Source organism: Salvelinus sp. IW2-2015, linkage group LG1 (assembly GCF_002910315.2).
Source record: "Salvelinus sp. IW2-2015 linkage group LG1, ASM291031v2, whole genome shotgun sequence".
Lineage (NCBI taxonomy): Eukaryota > Metazoa > Chordata > Actinopteri > Salmoniformes > Salmonidae > Salvelinus > Salvelinus sp. IW2-2015.
Window position 1 is genome coordinate 38655475 of NC_036838.1, and position 14283 is coordinate 38669757.

Sequence of the window (14283 nt, forward strand, 5' to 3'; positions counted from 1 at the left end):
TCTCAAGCCATGCATGTTTGGATACCGGGTGCGCGCAATCTACATACAGGGCAGACTGGGCAAAAGGCGCAACCGGGCGCGTGCGAGCTCTCTACAAGGCAGACCAACCAACGGACAGGGGGTGGCGACCTTGACACTGGTAGAGCCCTATCTGTGCACGTGCCTGAAGCGGGACGTCATTCAAACTGGTGAATAGGCTAATAGTGTTATTGGTATGCTCTGCTCGTCCCCGTTATTTCACTTTCACTCCACCGCGTGCATGTGAAGTTACTAATGTTGAAGAGGACAGTGCAGTTTCCGATTGTGATGAGGTGGACTCTCGCTCTCTCTCTCACACACACATAGTAACCTACACCCACTCACAGCACGCGCCCCGCGCACCGCTCCGCGCACTGCTCATCTATACACTCGCATGCAGAACGCGCGCATCGCTGTGCTACTGTCTTGCAAAAGGCAATAGGTGCGTATCCTAAAAGGTGCTGTTTTGTTTGTTTTTACTGTTCTCAGCAAACGCCTTATTCTGACATCTTCTAGGGAGTTTGGCAGCACCTGCTCCTGTTCCTGGGGTCAACAATTGCAAAGGAGACTTCTGAGAAATAGTGGCAGACAGAGTGAGGTAGGTGCAAATGCCATGTTATTCCATGTAGGCCTATTTGGAATAAAATTCAGCTTGCATTGTTTTATTTTGTGAAATACTGTATTTTAAGAGAAAAAAAGGTGTATGACGCTAAACTGAAGGACAAGAAGCATCAACACCAAACAAACATACATTTATTGGAGGAAAATAAGTGTTGTATTGTGACAGTATTGGCTTTCAAAGTTATTTATTGTAGTGAGAATGTCTAGAATGTATTGATGTGTTCAACAAGATGTGATATTTCCTGGGGGTCCTGCGGTGCTGCTGCTCGGCACCCGGTCGGTGAAGGTGTCTCACTGATTTAATTCAGAATGACGGATCAATCAGAGTCTTGGCGGGGTGGGGAGGTGAAGGCGGGATCGATCGCTGTTATTGATTCCACTGAGCGACAGGGATGGGGTGGGGATAGGCCTAAGTGGAAGGACTGTGGGGGTGATGATAAAGAGAACGATAGCATATACCTTTATTGGACACAATATCATTAAATGTATCTGGACGTGATGGTAAGGGTAACTGGGACATTTTATTTCAGTCTATATTGTGTTTGTGGCACAACAAGAGCAGGAGAGGACAAGGTTGGAAATATAAACAGTAATCTCTCACTCTCTCTCTCTCTCTCTCTCTCTCTCTCTCATTGACACAATATCAGTCAAAAGTTTGGACACACCTACTCATTCCAGGGTTTTCCTTTGTTTTTACAAATTTCTACATTGTAGAATAATAGTGAAGACATCAAAACTATGAAATAACACATATGGAATAATGTAGTAACCATACAAGTGTTAAACAAATCAAAATATATTTTATATTTGAGATTCTTCAAAGTAGCCACCCTTTACCTTGATGACAGTTTTGCACACTCTTGGCATTCTATCAACCAGTTTCATGAGGTAGTCACCTGGAATTAATTTCAATTAACAGGTGTGCCTTGTTAAAAGTTAATTTGTGGAATTTCTTTCCTTCTTAATGCATTTGAGTCAATCATTTGTGTTGTTACAAGGTAGGTGTGGTATACAGAAAATAGCTCTATTTGATAAAAGATCAAGTCCATATTATGGCAAAAACAGCTCAAATATGCAAAGCAAAACGTGGAGTTTGGAGTTTGTGACAGCAACTATGTGAGCTTATTACAGTATTATAGACACTATGTCCTTGGATCTTCTATGTAGTAGAAGCCTTTACCTTCTAACAACTCCTGTGTAGCTTGTGAGCGTCATAGTGTCAAGCACATGTTACATGTGCGTGTTTGTGAAAGTCTCAGCTTTTCATAGATAGGTTTTAATTGTAGTTGTAATAGTTTAATAGTTTTAGCTCAAAATATTCGGACTCGACTAGCTCAGCCACCGTTAATCACACAGATTAATGGTATCAACAGATGCAGAAGAAATATACTAATCCAATGGTACAACCCAGAAGTTTGTAACTCAAACACATGATGTTTAAAAAGGGTCAGAATTCCAAATGAATTCCGGTGTCGTGGTGGGACTCATTGTGCTAACACAGGAAAAGGAAGTTAAAACATTTCTGGACGGTGAGACAAAGTGGACTTTCACCCACTGTAATAGATGCAAAAGGGAGGTCGAGGGATCAATAAGTCTTTCCTTTCCTGGATTTGTTTGCATACCTCAATAGTCATAAGGCCGACAAACCCATTTTATTGCTAAATAAAATATCTACATGACAGTTAAAACTGAGCATTGAGTTAAATCAAGGAATTATATGACAGGATAAACATCTAACCGATACATGAGATTGGATCTCTATTGGAATGTTGAAAAGGCCAGCTGCTCCACTCATATGAGGTTCGGTGTGCTATTATCAGACTTCAATTATTGAAATAGCTTCACTCCTGGATGCTGGCACTGGCACAAATCATGACAATCTACACAAGCAAACCTCCTCCAGTACTTCACATTCTCACAGCCTAGCAAGGTTCCTATTCTGAAATGAGCTTGATAGGTAAATCACCTGAAAAGTTGTGTTTGTGTAACTCAAAACAGTGAGAAACATGACAATCAGCCACATTAGTCATATTTCATCATCACAGATCAGGCAGCTTTACACCAAATACATAGTACATTTGTTCTGTTTGTTAAAGTCTGTTTTAGAGCTGTTCCTCAAACATTACTTTTGTCACAAAGCTGTGTGGTGGGCCATAACATCCCAGTGGTAAATGCATCAACGTGTGGGGAAATAGAGAAAAAGTGATTGTAGGAAAAGTAGGATTAAACCACAACAATGAAAAATGACATTCTCCTCCTGATAACACTACATGGTTAAATGTATCAAATTATTCTCTCTCCTCCTACTGTCTCCCTCCCTCTCGCTCTCTCTCCATCAGGATGTGTGGGGTGGACTTGGATCTGGACGAGGGGGGCTCAGGTGACGAGGAGAAGGAGCAGGAGGAGTTCTGGGTGGGTGAGAGGGTGAAGATGCTGCCTCCTCCCACGGCCCACAGTGAGGGCAGCGCATGGGGTAGCCGCCGGGGCAGTTGTGGCTGTGTGGCGTGCGGGGCGGGGCTGCTGCTGTGGAATGTGGGTCTGGCCTTGGTGTGTGTCCTGGTCCTGGTGGCAGTGTTTGCCCTGGTCCTGCTGCCCGCCTCACTGCTGCTCTACGCCGGCTTCCTCTGCCACTCACGGGTAAGTAGTGGCCCGCTTATAGCGCTACTCAAAGTCTCAAACACAAACTTTGACAACATCAGAATATTGTGGTTAGAATTCCAATTCCTTATGACAGCCATTTCCTGGTGCTTGGTAGGATTTCATCTCAGAATTGAGGTCACAGAGCGTCTCCAGTCAAGTCAGTACCGCTCACAGTCTCCCACCCCTGGTTAATATGTGACCTGATGCTGAGCTGCACACTGGCTCACTCTGCCAGAGAACCACACAAGAATCARGATCATAGCTGATTGGCTCTGAGGTTGAGGCCTGTAACCCATGGCAACCCTTTAAACAGCTTATTTGCATTTTTACAACGGGTGGGTCTAATCCTGAAAGCTGATTAGATAAAACCACATTCCAGCCGGTGTCTATTCCACAAATTACCATCGGCTAAATCTATGACGTTAAAATGCCTATTTACTCTGTTCCATCTGACTGCGCAATCCATTGTCTCATCAGCCCAGCCAAGCAATTTATAAACTTGATCTCCACTATAAAAAAGCATCTAGACATTATCTCACATTTATTTTAGACTAACATTTAGTTTTCATCAGCAGAGATTTATATAAACCTTGCTGTCTGTCTCTCCGACATTTGCAACATTGTTTCAATATTCAAATTCAATCTCCTGCTGTCCCATAGTAAGGAACGTGTTGTGAGTCGGGACGAGACAGACAGGCAGGCAGCGTTTCTCAGCCAGTCAAAATCATGATTCAGCTGGCATAATTTTTATGGATATATTCAAAAAATTGTCAATTGAAAAAAGGTCAAATGAAACGCAACTCATTTGCAGTCTTCCAGCTTCAGTTTGAAGTGATTGTCTTACTGTAGCTGTGTTGTTGGCTAGCTCCTCTGAACGACAGTGTCCTGACGAGTGAGCACATTTTCTATGCCAGGCGAAATCGCACCTCATCAGCTTATTGTTATGGATGTATCCAAATAAATGTCACTAGAAAACAGCTTAAACAAATGCAAATGCAACTACTTTGCTTTTATTCTGGCTGCACTTTTTGGCGTGACTGTAAGTTAGCCGTAGTTGGCAAGCTAGCAAGCAAGGGATAAGAATGTTGCCAGCCAGTATGGCAATGGAACATTTAGAACGAACAACTGGGTCGCGTCTCTAGCAACCCTAMATTTGTGTCAGAACTATATATTGTGGAAGGATGAAATAGTATGAATAAATTCATCATAATAATGTTTTTAAGGAAAATATGTCAATCATTATTTGAATATGTTTTGTAACCTGTCTCGGGCTTAGCAACACCCGTGCCATTATATCCTCCAAACACCGGTTTCTCAGGCATTATGACTTAAATGTAACTAAAATAACCTTTAGTAATAAGAACCCCACTAGTGGATAACTGTCTGCCGTGCTCCAACATGAAGATGTTTGAACATGAGTTTAAATGAAAGATTCCTTCCTTCTCCCCCCTAACCCAACACAGTAAAAGTATACCGGGCATGCCCAAGTATCGAAAGAATGGTAGGATTTAGTTCTTGTTGTGCATGGAACCGACATCGAGAACACCCTGGACCAGAGGCAAACAGACACATCGTTAGGGTGGGACAGGACGTTGAGGTTCAAGTATCTGTCCAAGTGGGAGTATGTAGAGTATGAAGAGTAGGGGGCAAGTACAGAGCTCTGGGGCAAACCTTGTGTGACTTCAGCACTGGCTCTGGGAACACCCTGGATCAGGGGCAGATAGATACCCCTACATTTCTGTGTAAGATATGACATCCCTGCCAACCTCTGTCAGCCTCACCCTTCTTTAGACATCACCCAGAAGATGACATCACTTCATTGGCCTATTATACCACAGTATATTACTCAATCCCAAATGAATGAGAAAGGTAGACATATTGCTGGATGCATCTTGGCAATAGATCACTTTTAAGAACTCAAGGGAAAATTCCACTCAAAAACGACCCTTTAGTATGTTTCATTAGTCCACTGTTGATACAATCCCAAAAATGTTTTACATGTCAGCAATCAAGTTTTCAAGATATAGACTTTAAAAATACAGAAAGTGTCAGAGTATGATGCATTTTGCATGCAAAATGAAAATAATCCTGCAGCAACAGGAAATGTGAATTATTATGTGGATTATAATTAATTTACTTTTTATTAGGGGGTGATACATTTTTCGTACGGGAAAATCAGGTGGAAATTACAAACTTCAGAAGCCTTTTTAAACCTCAATTAAACTTCAAGTTTTACATTTCCTGCATTACAGGAAAGTTTTCCTGGAACCTGTATTTTCCTTTAAATATGTTTTATAAAGGTTTTGTATAATTTCAGCCAGTAGTTTTGAAAGTAGTGTTCACAAGCCAAAACGGGTCCCCGGAAATTGTGCACAATTGTGTACTACGTCATCCATCTTGTATATGATATGTTCCGTCCAGCAAAAAATACATAAAACATCCTGTAATCAGAATGATATGTTACCAATTCCTTTTCGTACAATATGTTATGGATTTGTAAGTGCTTAAGATCCCTTTCAATCTCTTTAACACGTCTGACAAACTTTAAGACCACCTTTAAGAACAGGTGGACTGTGTCTAAAACAGGATGATGATGTGCATTTTGAAGCGTTCCTCCTTAGACACGCCATGAGGACCAGATTCATGGCGCAGACACGTCAGTAAACCCTATCAGTCTCATAATGATGCCAAAGTGTCCTCTAAGATCTACAGCTGTTGCCCTTGGCAAAAAGTAAACTCCCCAAATCGCCTTTTGACAGCGCTCTGCGGTCATATTTCCTCAGCTCCTCGTCTGGTAGAGTTGGCACCGTGCCAGGTGGCCTTGCTTGTCTCCATTATTGATGTTACATTAAAATGTGTCTCTGTTGTATTTTGTCTTCCTTTTACTGCCGTTTGCTAACTTTTTTGACATTTGGAAGAAGTTTGTGTACGATCAAACACACTGATTGCTCTTTCTTTGGAAAGTTGCCTTTAATTAAATCAATAGCAATTTATTTAATTMATTTMATTTGATTTTAATTGATTCTTAATGTCTTAAAGTGTCCAGAAGACACTGGCATTTTCAAGACGTCTTCATTAGTGATGGCTGGGAAGGATGTACAAATATACAGAATATGAGTGGTATGTGTAATGTGTAAGGTGTAGCCTAATAGTATGTTGTGAACATTACTATATATAATACAACAAGTGCCAGTATAGGCCCTTGCTGCCTGCCAGAGTTGGGGATGTCAATCAACTGTTGGAGAAGTGAAGGATTGGACAGTGAGAGAGGATATCCATGAGAAGACATGATTGTTAAATTAGTGCCAATTAGTCCTCAGCTGGGCCCATGCCTATGCTGACAAGACAGAAAGAATAAAGTGGAGAAAATGTGTGCGTGTGTGTGTGTGTGTGTGTGTGGTGTGTGTGTGTGTGTGTGTGTGTGTGTGTGTGTGTGTGTGTGTGTGTGTGTGTGTGTGTGTGTGTGTGTGTGTGTGTGTGTGTGTGTGTGTGTTGAGATTTGATGATGGCTCGAGGTTGCAGCGTTCAGTCAAGGTGGGTGGGAAATTCCTCTTGAAATGCTGACAAGAGAGAATTATATGCCAGAGGGTCTTATAGATGTAGCCCTAAAGAGAACACACTGAGTGTGTTTGAGTGTTTGTGTACTTGTATGTAAGTGGTTTTGTGCTATTTTTTTTTTCAATTTAAAGTTTTATTAAGTTTTCAATCAACCAACCAAACACATTCCACATTCACAGATGTGACAGACTTAAAAAAAATAAAAATAATAATAATAATATATAAAAATTGTTATATATATTCTATATATATACATACATACATATACATACATACACACATACACACAATAATAATTATAAAAATTTAAAATATAGAACTTGCAGCAGCACTATCAAGGTTCTTATTAGCTATTTCCAGCCTTAGCTGAGATGACGAGCCAATGATTAGTTTTTAGATTTTACAGCACCTTACACAACACGCATCTGCTCACCTTCCCCGATCCCCCCATTCACTCTGTCCAATTTGAGATATAGTGGAGTAGTGGAGACCAGAGTCTATCAAACTTGGGCTGTTCTTGTGGAGGTCATAAGTGAGTTTTTCAAGAGGGAGAAAGTCAACAATCTTGGTCAATCCACATTTTAAATGTAGGAGAGGTACTAGAGGCCCAAAATAGAAGGATACATTTCTTAGCAAAGTATGTAATGGTCATGAGCAAATTTTCTCTGTCAGGATCAAGAAACAAAGTCCTGCTGGGCATTAAGAAGATAGAGACACGGGGTCATATCAAACTGTACATCTAGTATTTTCTGTGCAGCAGTATGTATAGATTGCCAAAATCTGGCAATCTCTCTACAGCTCCAAAATACATGCATATAGGTTCCACTTTCAAGAGGTACATCTTTTACAGTTAGGAGAAATGTCTGTTTTCATTTTATGGAGTCTCAAGGGAGTGTAATAAAATTTGTACAAAAATTTGTAATTCGATTCTTTCATTTTTACATTAGTAGAGGAGCAGTATACCCTGTCGCAAACCTCCGCCCATAAACTCATCACTGATAGTCAGACCAAGGTCCTTTTCCAGATTATTTCAAAGGAGTAAAGGAGAGCCTCCTTTCTCAGAAGGAGTCTATAGATATAGGATATTTTGCTTTAATGGATTGTGCTGTGACAAGAAGGGTTTCAACTTCGTTCAACTGAGTTCTAAACCTCTTGGAAGTAAATGAGGAGATGACATGTCTAATTTGAAGATATTTTAAAAAAAAATGGGATCTTGGCACATTGAATTCACTGCAGAGCTCTTGAAAGGATTTCAGTGTAGTGGTCTTCTGATGAAATAGGTCGAAAAGGTCCTGATTCTAGAGTATGCCAAAGATTAAAGTTGGCATCCCTCAGGGCTTTTGGCAAGTCTGGGTTCCTACTTAGGCGAGTGAGAGCATATTTGGGAGGAGATGCCCAGGTATTTCTTACAGTCCCTCCACGCTAGTAGGGTGCTGTAAATCACAATGTTTTGGCTATGTTGCCCACTTCACTAAAGTTATTAATGAATATAGTTGAGCTTAGTGGCAATGAACCACAGGATTGGGCTTCTATCTGGATCCACGTTGATCTTGTCTGTTTGTGATCCATGTTAGCATGTTGCGGATTTGGGCAGACCAGTAGTACAATTGAAGGGAGGGAAGGGCAAGACCGCCTTAGATTCAGGTTTCGATAGAGTGGAGAGCTTGATCCTAGGTTTTTTATTGCCCCATATAAATTTGGTGATGCTTTGGTTAATTGTTTTGAAAAAGGAAGCTGGGAGATAGCATGGGAGCTCTGAAATAAATAGTTCAGTCTAGGGAGGATGTTCATCGGATTACATTAATTCTTCCTACTATAATTGGGAGGAGAGATCCAGGTTTGGAGTTTGTTTTTGATTCGATCCAGGAGTGGAAGATAATTTTCCTTGAAAAGCCTATTCAGATCTGGTGTTATGAATATCCCAAGGTATTGAAACCCCTGTGTCTTCCATTGGAATGGGCATAGTGTCTTCATAGAACTGGTGAGTGTAATATTGAGAGGGCAGAAAGTGGATTTGTTAAAATTATCTTATAACCTGAAAACGTGCCATACTGAGCAATTGTGTCTAAAATGGGAGGAAGGGATTTCTCAGGGTTGGATATGTAGAGCAAGACATAATCCGCGTAAAGCGAAATCTTGTGCTGCAGGCCGCCTGCAGGAACACCTGTAATACTTGGATTGCCTCTTATCAACTCTGCCAGAGGCTCCGCCCAACAAGTAGAGCAGGGGGGATAGCGAGCACCCTTGTCTTGTGCCCCGTCCCAAAGGGAATCTGTCAGAGTTCAGTCCGTTAGTAGTCACCATGGCATTTGGATGAGAGTATAGTGATTTGATCCATTTAATAAAGTTTGGGATATTGAACTTTTCTAAGACTGAGAACAGAAAGCTCCACTCCATCTGTCGAACGCCTTCTCAGCATCCAGTGAAGCAGCAGGACAGGGGTCTTCTGTGCGTTTACTTGATCAATAATATCAAAAGACGGCGAATGTTATCAGAAGAGTATTCTGTCTCTAATAAATCCAGTTTGGTCCGCTTTTATATTTTGGGAAGAAGAGTGTTTAGTCTTTTGGCCAGCAATTTGGTAATTATTTTGTAGTCGAAATCCAACAAGCTTATGGGCCGGAAGGAGGAGCAGGATAGGGGGTCCTTGTCTTTTTTGAGCAACACTGTAATGCGAGCTGTGTGCATTGAGTCTGGGAGAACTCCGTTTTTGCAAAAATCTCCAGCATTGGCATGAAAATAGGGCTAAGCTGGGGCCAAAAAAGCTTTGTAGAACTCTCTGGGGAATCCATCTGGGCCTGGGACTTGTTAGGTGGCATGGAGGTAATTGCCTCCAGGATCTCTCAGGAGTGAAGGGGGAGTTGAGATCTTTTTGGTCGGTCTCTGATAGTTTAGGTAGCGAGATTCCCCTAGGAAGGAGTGGAGTTCTGCCTCCGTGTGTTTTCTCTCAGAGGTATATAGTTTGCAGTAAAATCATGAAAAGTTAAATTGATCTTTTTTGGGTCATATGTGACTCGTCCTCTGCTGTTCGGATAGCCATAATTGTAGCTCTGACTGCTCTTTTTTTAATTGATAAGCAAGCAATCTACTAGGCCTATTGCTATACTCATGGTATTTCTGTTTAGTAAAGAAAACTTTTTTTTTAAATCTCCCGAGTATAGTCCAAATTCAGTTTGGCTTTGGCTGCTTTAAGTTGACTCCAGGAGGTGCTGTCTGGGGATTGTTTATGTACTTTTTCACAGCGTTCCAGCTCCCTCTCCAGATCTAGCCTGTGTGCTTCCATTACTTTTTTCTWAGAGGAAGCATATGCAATTAGCTGCCCTCTTAGTGTGGCTTTAGCAGCGTCCCACATTGTGGCCGGAGAAACAGGAGAATCTTTGTTGTCTTGTGTGTAGTTGTCTATCCATGTAGTTACCAATGTATGGAATGCTTCGTTTGATAGCATGGAGGTGTTTGTGCATTTTTTTTAAATATCTGTCTGTTTGTGTGTGCATGAGCGTGTCTGTCTGCCTGTCTGTCCCACTCTGTGTATCTGTATCGCTCCTTCTTCCCTCTTGCTGACAGTGTCTGTATATAGTACACTATGTATACAAAAGTATGTGGACACCCCTTCAAATTAGTGGATTCGGCTATTTCAGCCACACCTGTTGCTGACAGGTGTATAAAATCAAGCACACAGCCATACAATCTCCATAGACAAATATTGGCAGTAAAATGGAAATAAGATGCCACCTTTCCAACAAGTCAGTCTGCCCTGCTAGAGCTGATATTGTGAAGTGGAAACGTCGAGGAGCAACAACGGCTCAGCCGTGAAGTGATATGCCATACAAGCTCACAGAACAGGACCGCTGAGTGCTGAAGCGCGTAACTTWAAAAAAAAAATCTATCCTTGGTTGCAGTATTCACTACTGAGTTCCAAACTGCTTCTGGAAGCAACGTCAGCACAGACCTGTTCTTCAGGAGCTTCATGAAATAGGTTTCCATCGCCGAGCAGCCAAACACAAGCCATAGATCACCATGTTTAATGCCAAGCGTCGGCTGGTGTGGTGTAAAGCTCACCACCATTGTACTCTGGAGCAGTGGAAACGCATTCTCTGGAGTGATGAATCATGCTTCACCACTTTAGCAGTCAACGGACGAATCTGGGTTTGGCGGACATCAGGAGAACGCTACGTGCCCCAATGCATAGTGCCAACTGTAAAGTTTGGTGGAGAAGGACTAATGGTCTGGGGCTGTTTTTCATGGTTTGGGCTAGGCCCCTTAGTTCCAGTGAAGGGAAATCTTAAGTCCTTGCAGCAATGTTCCAACATCTAGTGGAAAGCCTTCCCAGAAGAGTGGAGGCTTTTATAGCAGCAAAATGGGGACCAACTCAATATTAATTCCCATGATTTTGGAATGAGATGTTCAATGAGCAGGTGTCCACATACCCTGGTTTATGTAATGTATGTCACAGATTATCAAGTCTAATAAACAGAGCAGGGGCTCCATTACCTATCTGTCTCTCTGACTGTCTCTCTCGTCTCATCCGTATCTCTCTCCACCTTCCTCCCTCTCTCTCTCTCACCCTCCCTCTATCGCTCTCCCTCTATCTATCTCTTTCCCTCTATATATATTTCTCCCTTTCTCTTTCTGTGGTGCTTACAGGTGATTGACAGCCTAGGGATTGTATTGGCAGCTCTGGGCTGCTTCTTATCTGAACAGTGAAAGCAGAGGGAAACTGGGAAAGAGTCTGTCACATACCCCAGTACCTTCCGTCTTATGGTCCCTCTTGTGTACACACAAACACACACGCACACACACACACACACCTCTCCTTCCCCCTCAGTTCTGTTCAGTTAAACTAAAGCACAAACATTTCCATCACTAACAAAAACAACTCAGAAACACATACTGTATCAATGGAATTGTCCCTATCACTAGAGTGTGTTTCTGTCTGAATGTAACATTAGTCTGCGTTCTACCCCCGCAGGTCCTAGATTCCCCCTCTCCTATCTGCCGTTACCTCGACGACAACAGTTGCTCCGCCCTCATCATCCTGGGCTTTGTGATGATGTCACCGCTGGTGGTGGTGGCGGCGGCCATCTTCTGTGGGCTGCTCCGGAGGCTGCGACTCCTGCTGCTGTTTCAGCCAATAACAGGTGCATGGTACCGTGGACGGGGCTTGGACTGGGGGGGCGATGTCCGTGCCTGGGTCTGATTGGACCAACGCTCYAATAAACCAGTGTTCAAAGAGTTCAATAGGTTAACAGTCAAGAGAGAATCGAGTCCTGGAGAATCGCAGTGTCAATCTATCTATTCAGTGTCCTATTAAACTGTAATGAATGTCATACAATCAAATGGATACATTGTGAACCAGTCCAATTGTTTAAAGACAGAGCTTTACATGTGGCTATAGGGCTGTTACTGGTCAGAAGGAAACAGTGGAGGTAAGGGTGGGATATACTAGCAGCTCTTCTCTGTGGATTTGTATTGGTTATGTATATTGATCTATTTTCAATTATCTGCTAACTTATATGGTTGTGAATCTTGATGTAGCAGAAAAACGACATAGAGTATTGTATAAACTGTCACTCGAATGTCTAGAATGGAAGGAAAATATGTTTACAAGCTTACTTATTTAGCAGATTTTGTTCATTCTATTGATTTCATTATATTCAACATCTTGTAAATGTGCCATGTAAGCTACCTCAATGTAAGTATAGTTCATAAAAGTAGCCTAGGTTGCTCTACATCAGTCATGTGTGAACGGGATGAGACAGAATTGTAGCCTTTTCTTTTTCTGTTGTGTTTGCTTTCAGTTTTTTTGTTTTGTTTTAGTATATTGGCATATTTACTTGCTAAYAATCATTCTGATGTGTTTAAACAGAGCCATCATTACTCATTTTGTACTTATCAGATCCTACCAACGTTACATTTCTATGTACCTAGTAATTGACTTATATGTAAACACATTACTGGTAATTCCTCTATATTGCAGCCACCGTAAAAGGAATTGGAGCTGAAATGCCAAGGCTTTGATCTGTCTATTTGTAGGTATTTTTCTAATGGCTGATAACGTCTCCAAGGATTGAATTAAAACATAGTAGAGGCTAATGGTGAGAAAACTTAGTTCAAATAGATATAGTTTTAAATCCATGGACATTTCACTGTCATTATCTCACATAGATCTTTATATGATGTGTGGTATGATTCATATCAGATAATGCCTAGACATTCCTCAATCTGCTCCTGAGAGACAGTGTGGTTCTATGTGATATTATTTAATAGAGTGCCTCTCTTCCTCCCAACATGGTCTACTACTTTGAAAGCATTACTCAATAGTATGTTAATCGCTGATTATTATAATTRTTTTCAATTGAACCTTTATTTAARTAGYCAAGTCAATTAAGAACAAATTCTTATTTACAAGGACGGCCTACACCGGCCAAACCSGGACGACACTGGGCCAATTGTGCGCCGCCTTATGGGACTCTCAATCACGGCCGGTTGTGATACAGCCTGATCATTAGAGATCTAAAGACGTGGAAAGATGGAAAGATAGCATCCAGTAGTCATGTTGTCTGAGGCAGACACACACACACACACACACACATTTACAGAGTGTATAGAGAATAAGCACCCAACCAAAAATCCCCATCTCATAATTTAGCTATACATTTGAATCAACTTAAATTATTACTTGAAGTGAATTGAACTCAAAAGACTCTACTTCTTGAACTATTGAACAGAACAGTTGATGGTTGTAGCCAATCCACATTCTGTAAATGTATGTTATTGAAGAATAAACCTGTTGACATACTGGTGTTGATGTTGCCTCTTACACACACTTCAAGCATGAATGGTGATAGAGGGAGTGCCAGTACAGTGGGTGTGCAGTGGAATGACTCACTCTGCCTGGGAGAGGGTTTGATAGTCATCTCCAGACTCCTCATCAAACTTKAAACTCTCCAACTTCAAATGTACTGACTCGTACATGCACTTATTAATTCCCCCCTAATGTGGCCATATTAACTGGGGTTTAATGTAACCCATTTTCACACGGCAATATAATCAACTGTTTTAGTTTTTTATTAACTCTGGCCATTACCGTAACACAGGACATATTTCAAGTAAACATTTTAAAGTAGCCTGCTTGTCTTACTCAATTACTATGTATGAACGGAATTAAGGACATGCTGTGCACTGCGTTTAGAAATGTAAAGCCAATACTAGGGATTTCTCTGAATACATGTATACATTTTTATGTCACCCTTATACCTAGACAACATACTTGGGGCGGCTGGTAGACTAGTGGTTAGAGAATTGGACTTCTAACTGAAAGGTTGCAAGATCGAATCCCTGAATAAAAAATATGTTGTTCTACCCCTGAACAAGGCAGTTAACCCACTGTTCCTAGGCTGTCATTGAAAAAAAAATGAGTTCTTAACTGACCTAGAAAATAAATTA

At 41.4% G+C, this 14283-nt stretch overlaps 1 protein-coding gene across 1 annotated transcript; it reads left to right on the plus strand.

Annotated features, from left to right (window-relative positions):
• Positions 1 to 164: 164 nt before the first annotated feature.
• On the plus strand, positions 165 to 13635 carry LOC111967288 (transmembrane protein 88B-like). Its single transcript, XM_023992203.2, has 4 exons — positions 165 to 460; positions 535 to 616; positions 2979 to 3276; positions 11807 to 13635. Exons 3-4 carry the CDS (start codon positions 2980 to 2982, stop codon positions 12032 to 12034), a joined length of 525 nt encoding a protein of 174 aa, XP_023847971.1. The 5' UTR covers positions 165 to 460; positions 535 to 616; position 2979; the 3' UTR covers positions 12035 to 13635.
• The last annotated feature ends 648 nt before the right edge of the window (positions 13636 to 14283 follow it).

Bases quoted from the DNA above. Each gene is read 5' to 3' on its own strand.
- LOC111967288 (XM_023992203.2), top strand. From the start codon at position 2,980: ATGTGTGGGGTGGACTTGGATCTGGACGAGGGGGGCTCAGGTGACGAG. The intron at 3,277-11,806 runs GTAAGTAGTGGC...CTACCCCCGCAG, and splicing joins GCTTCCTCTGCCACTCACGG to GTCCTAGATTCCCCCTCTCC.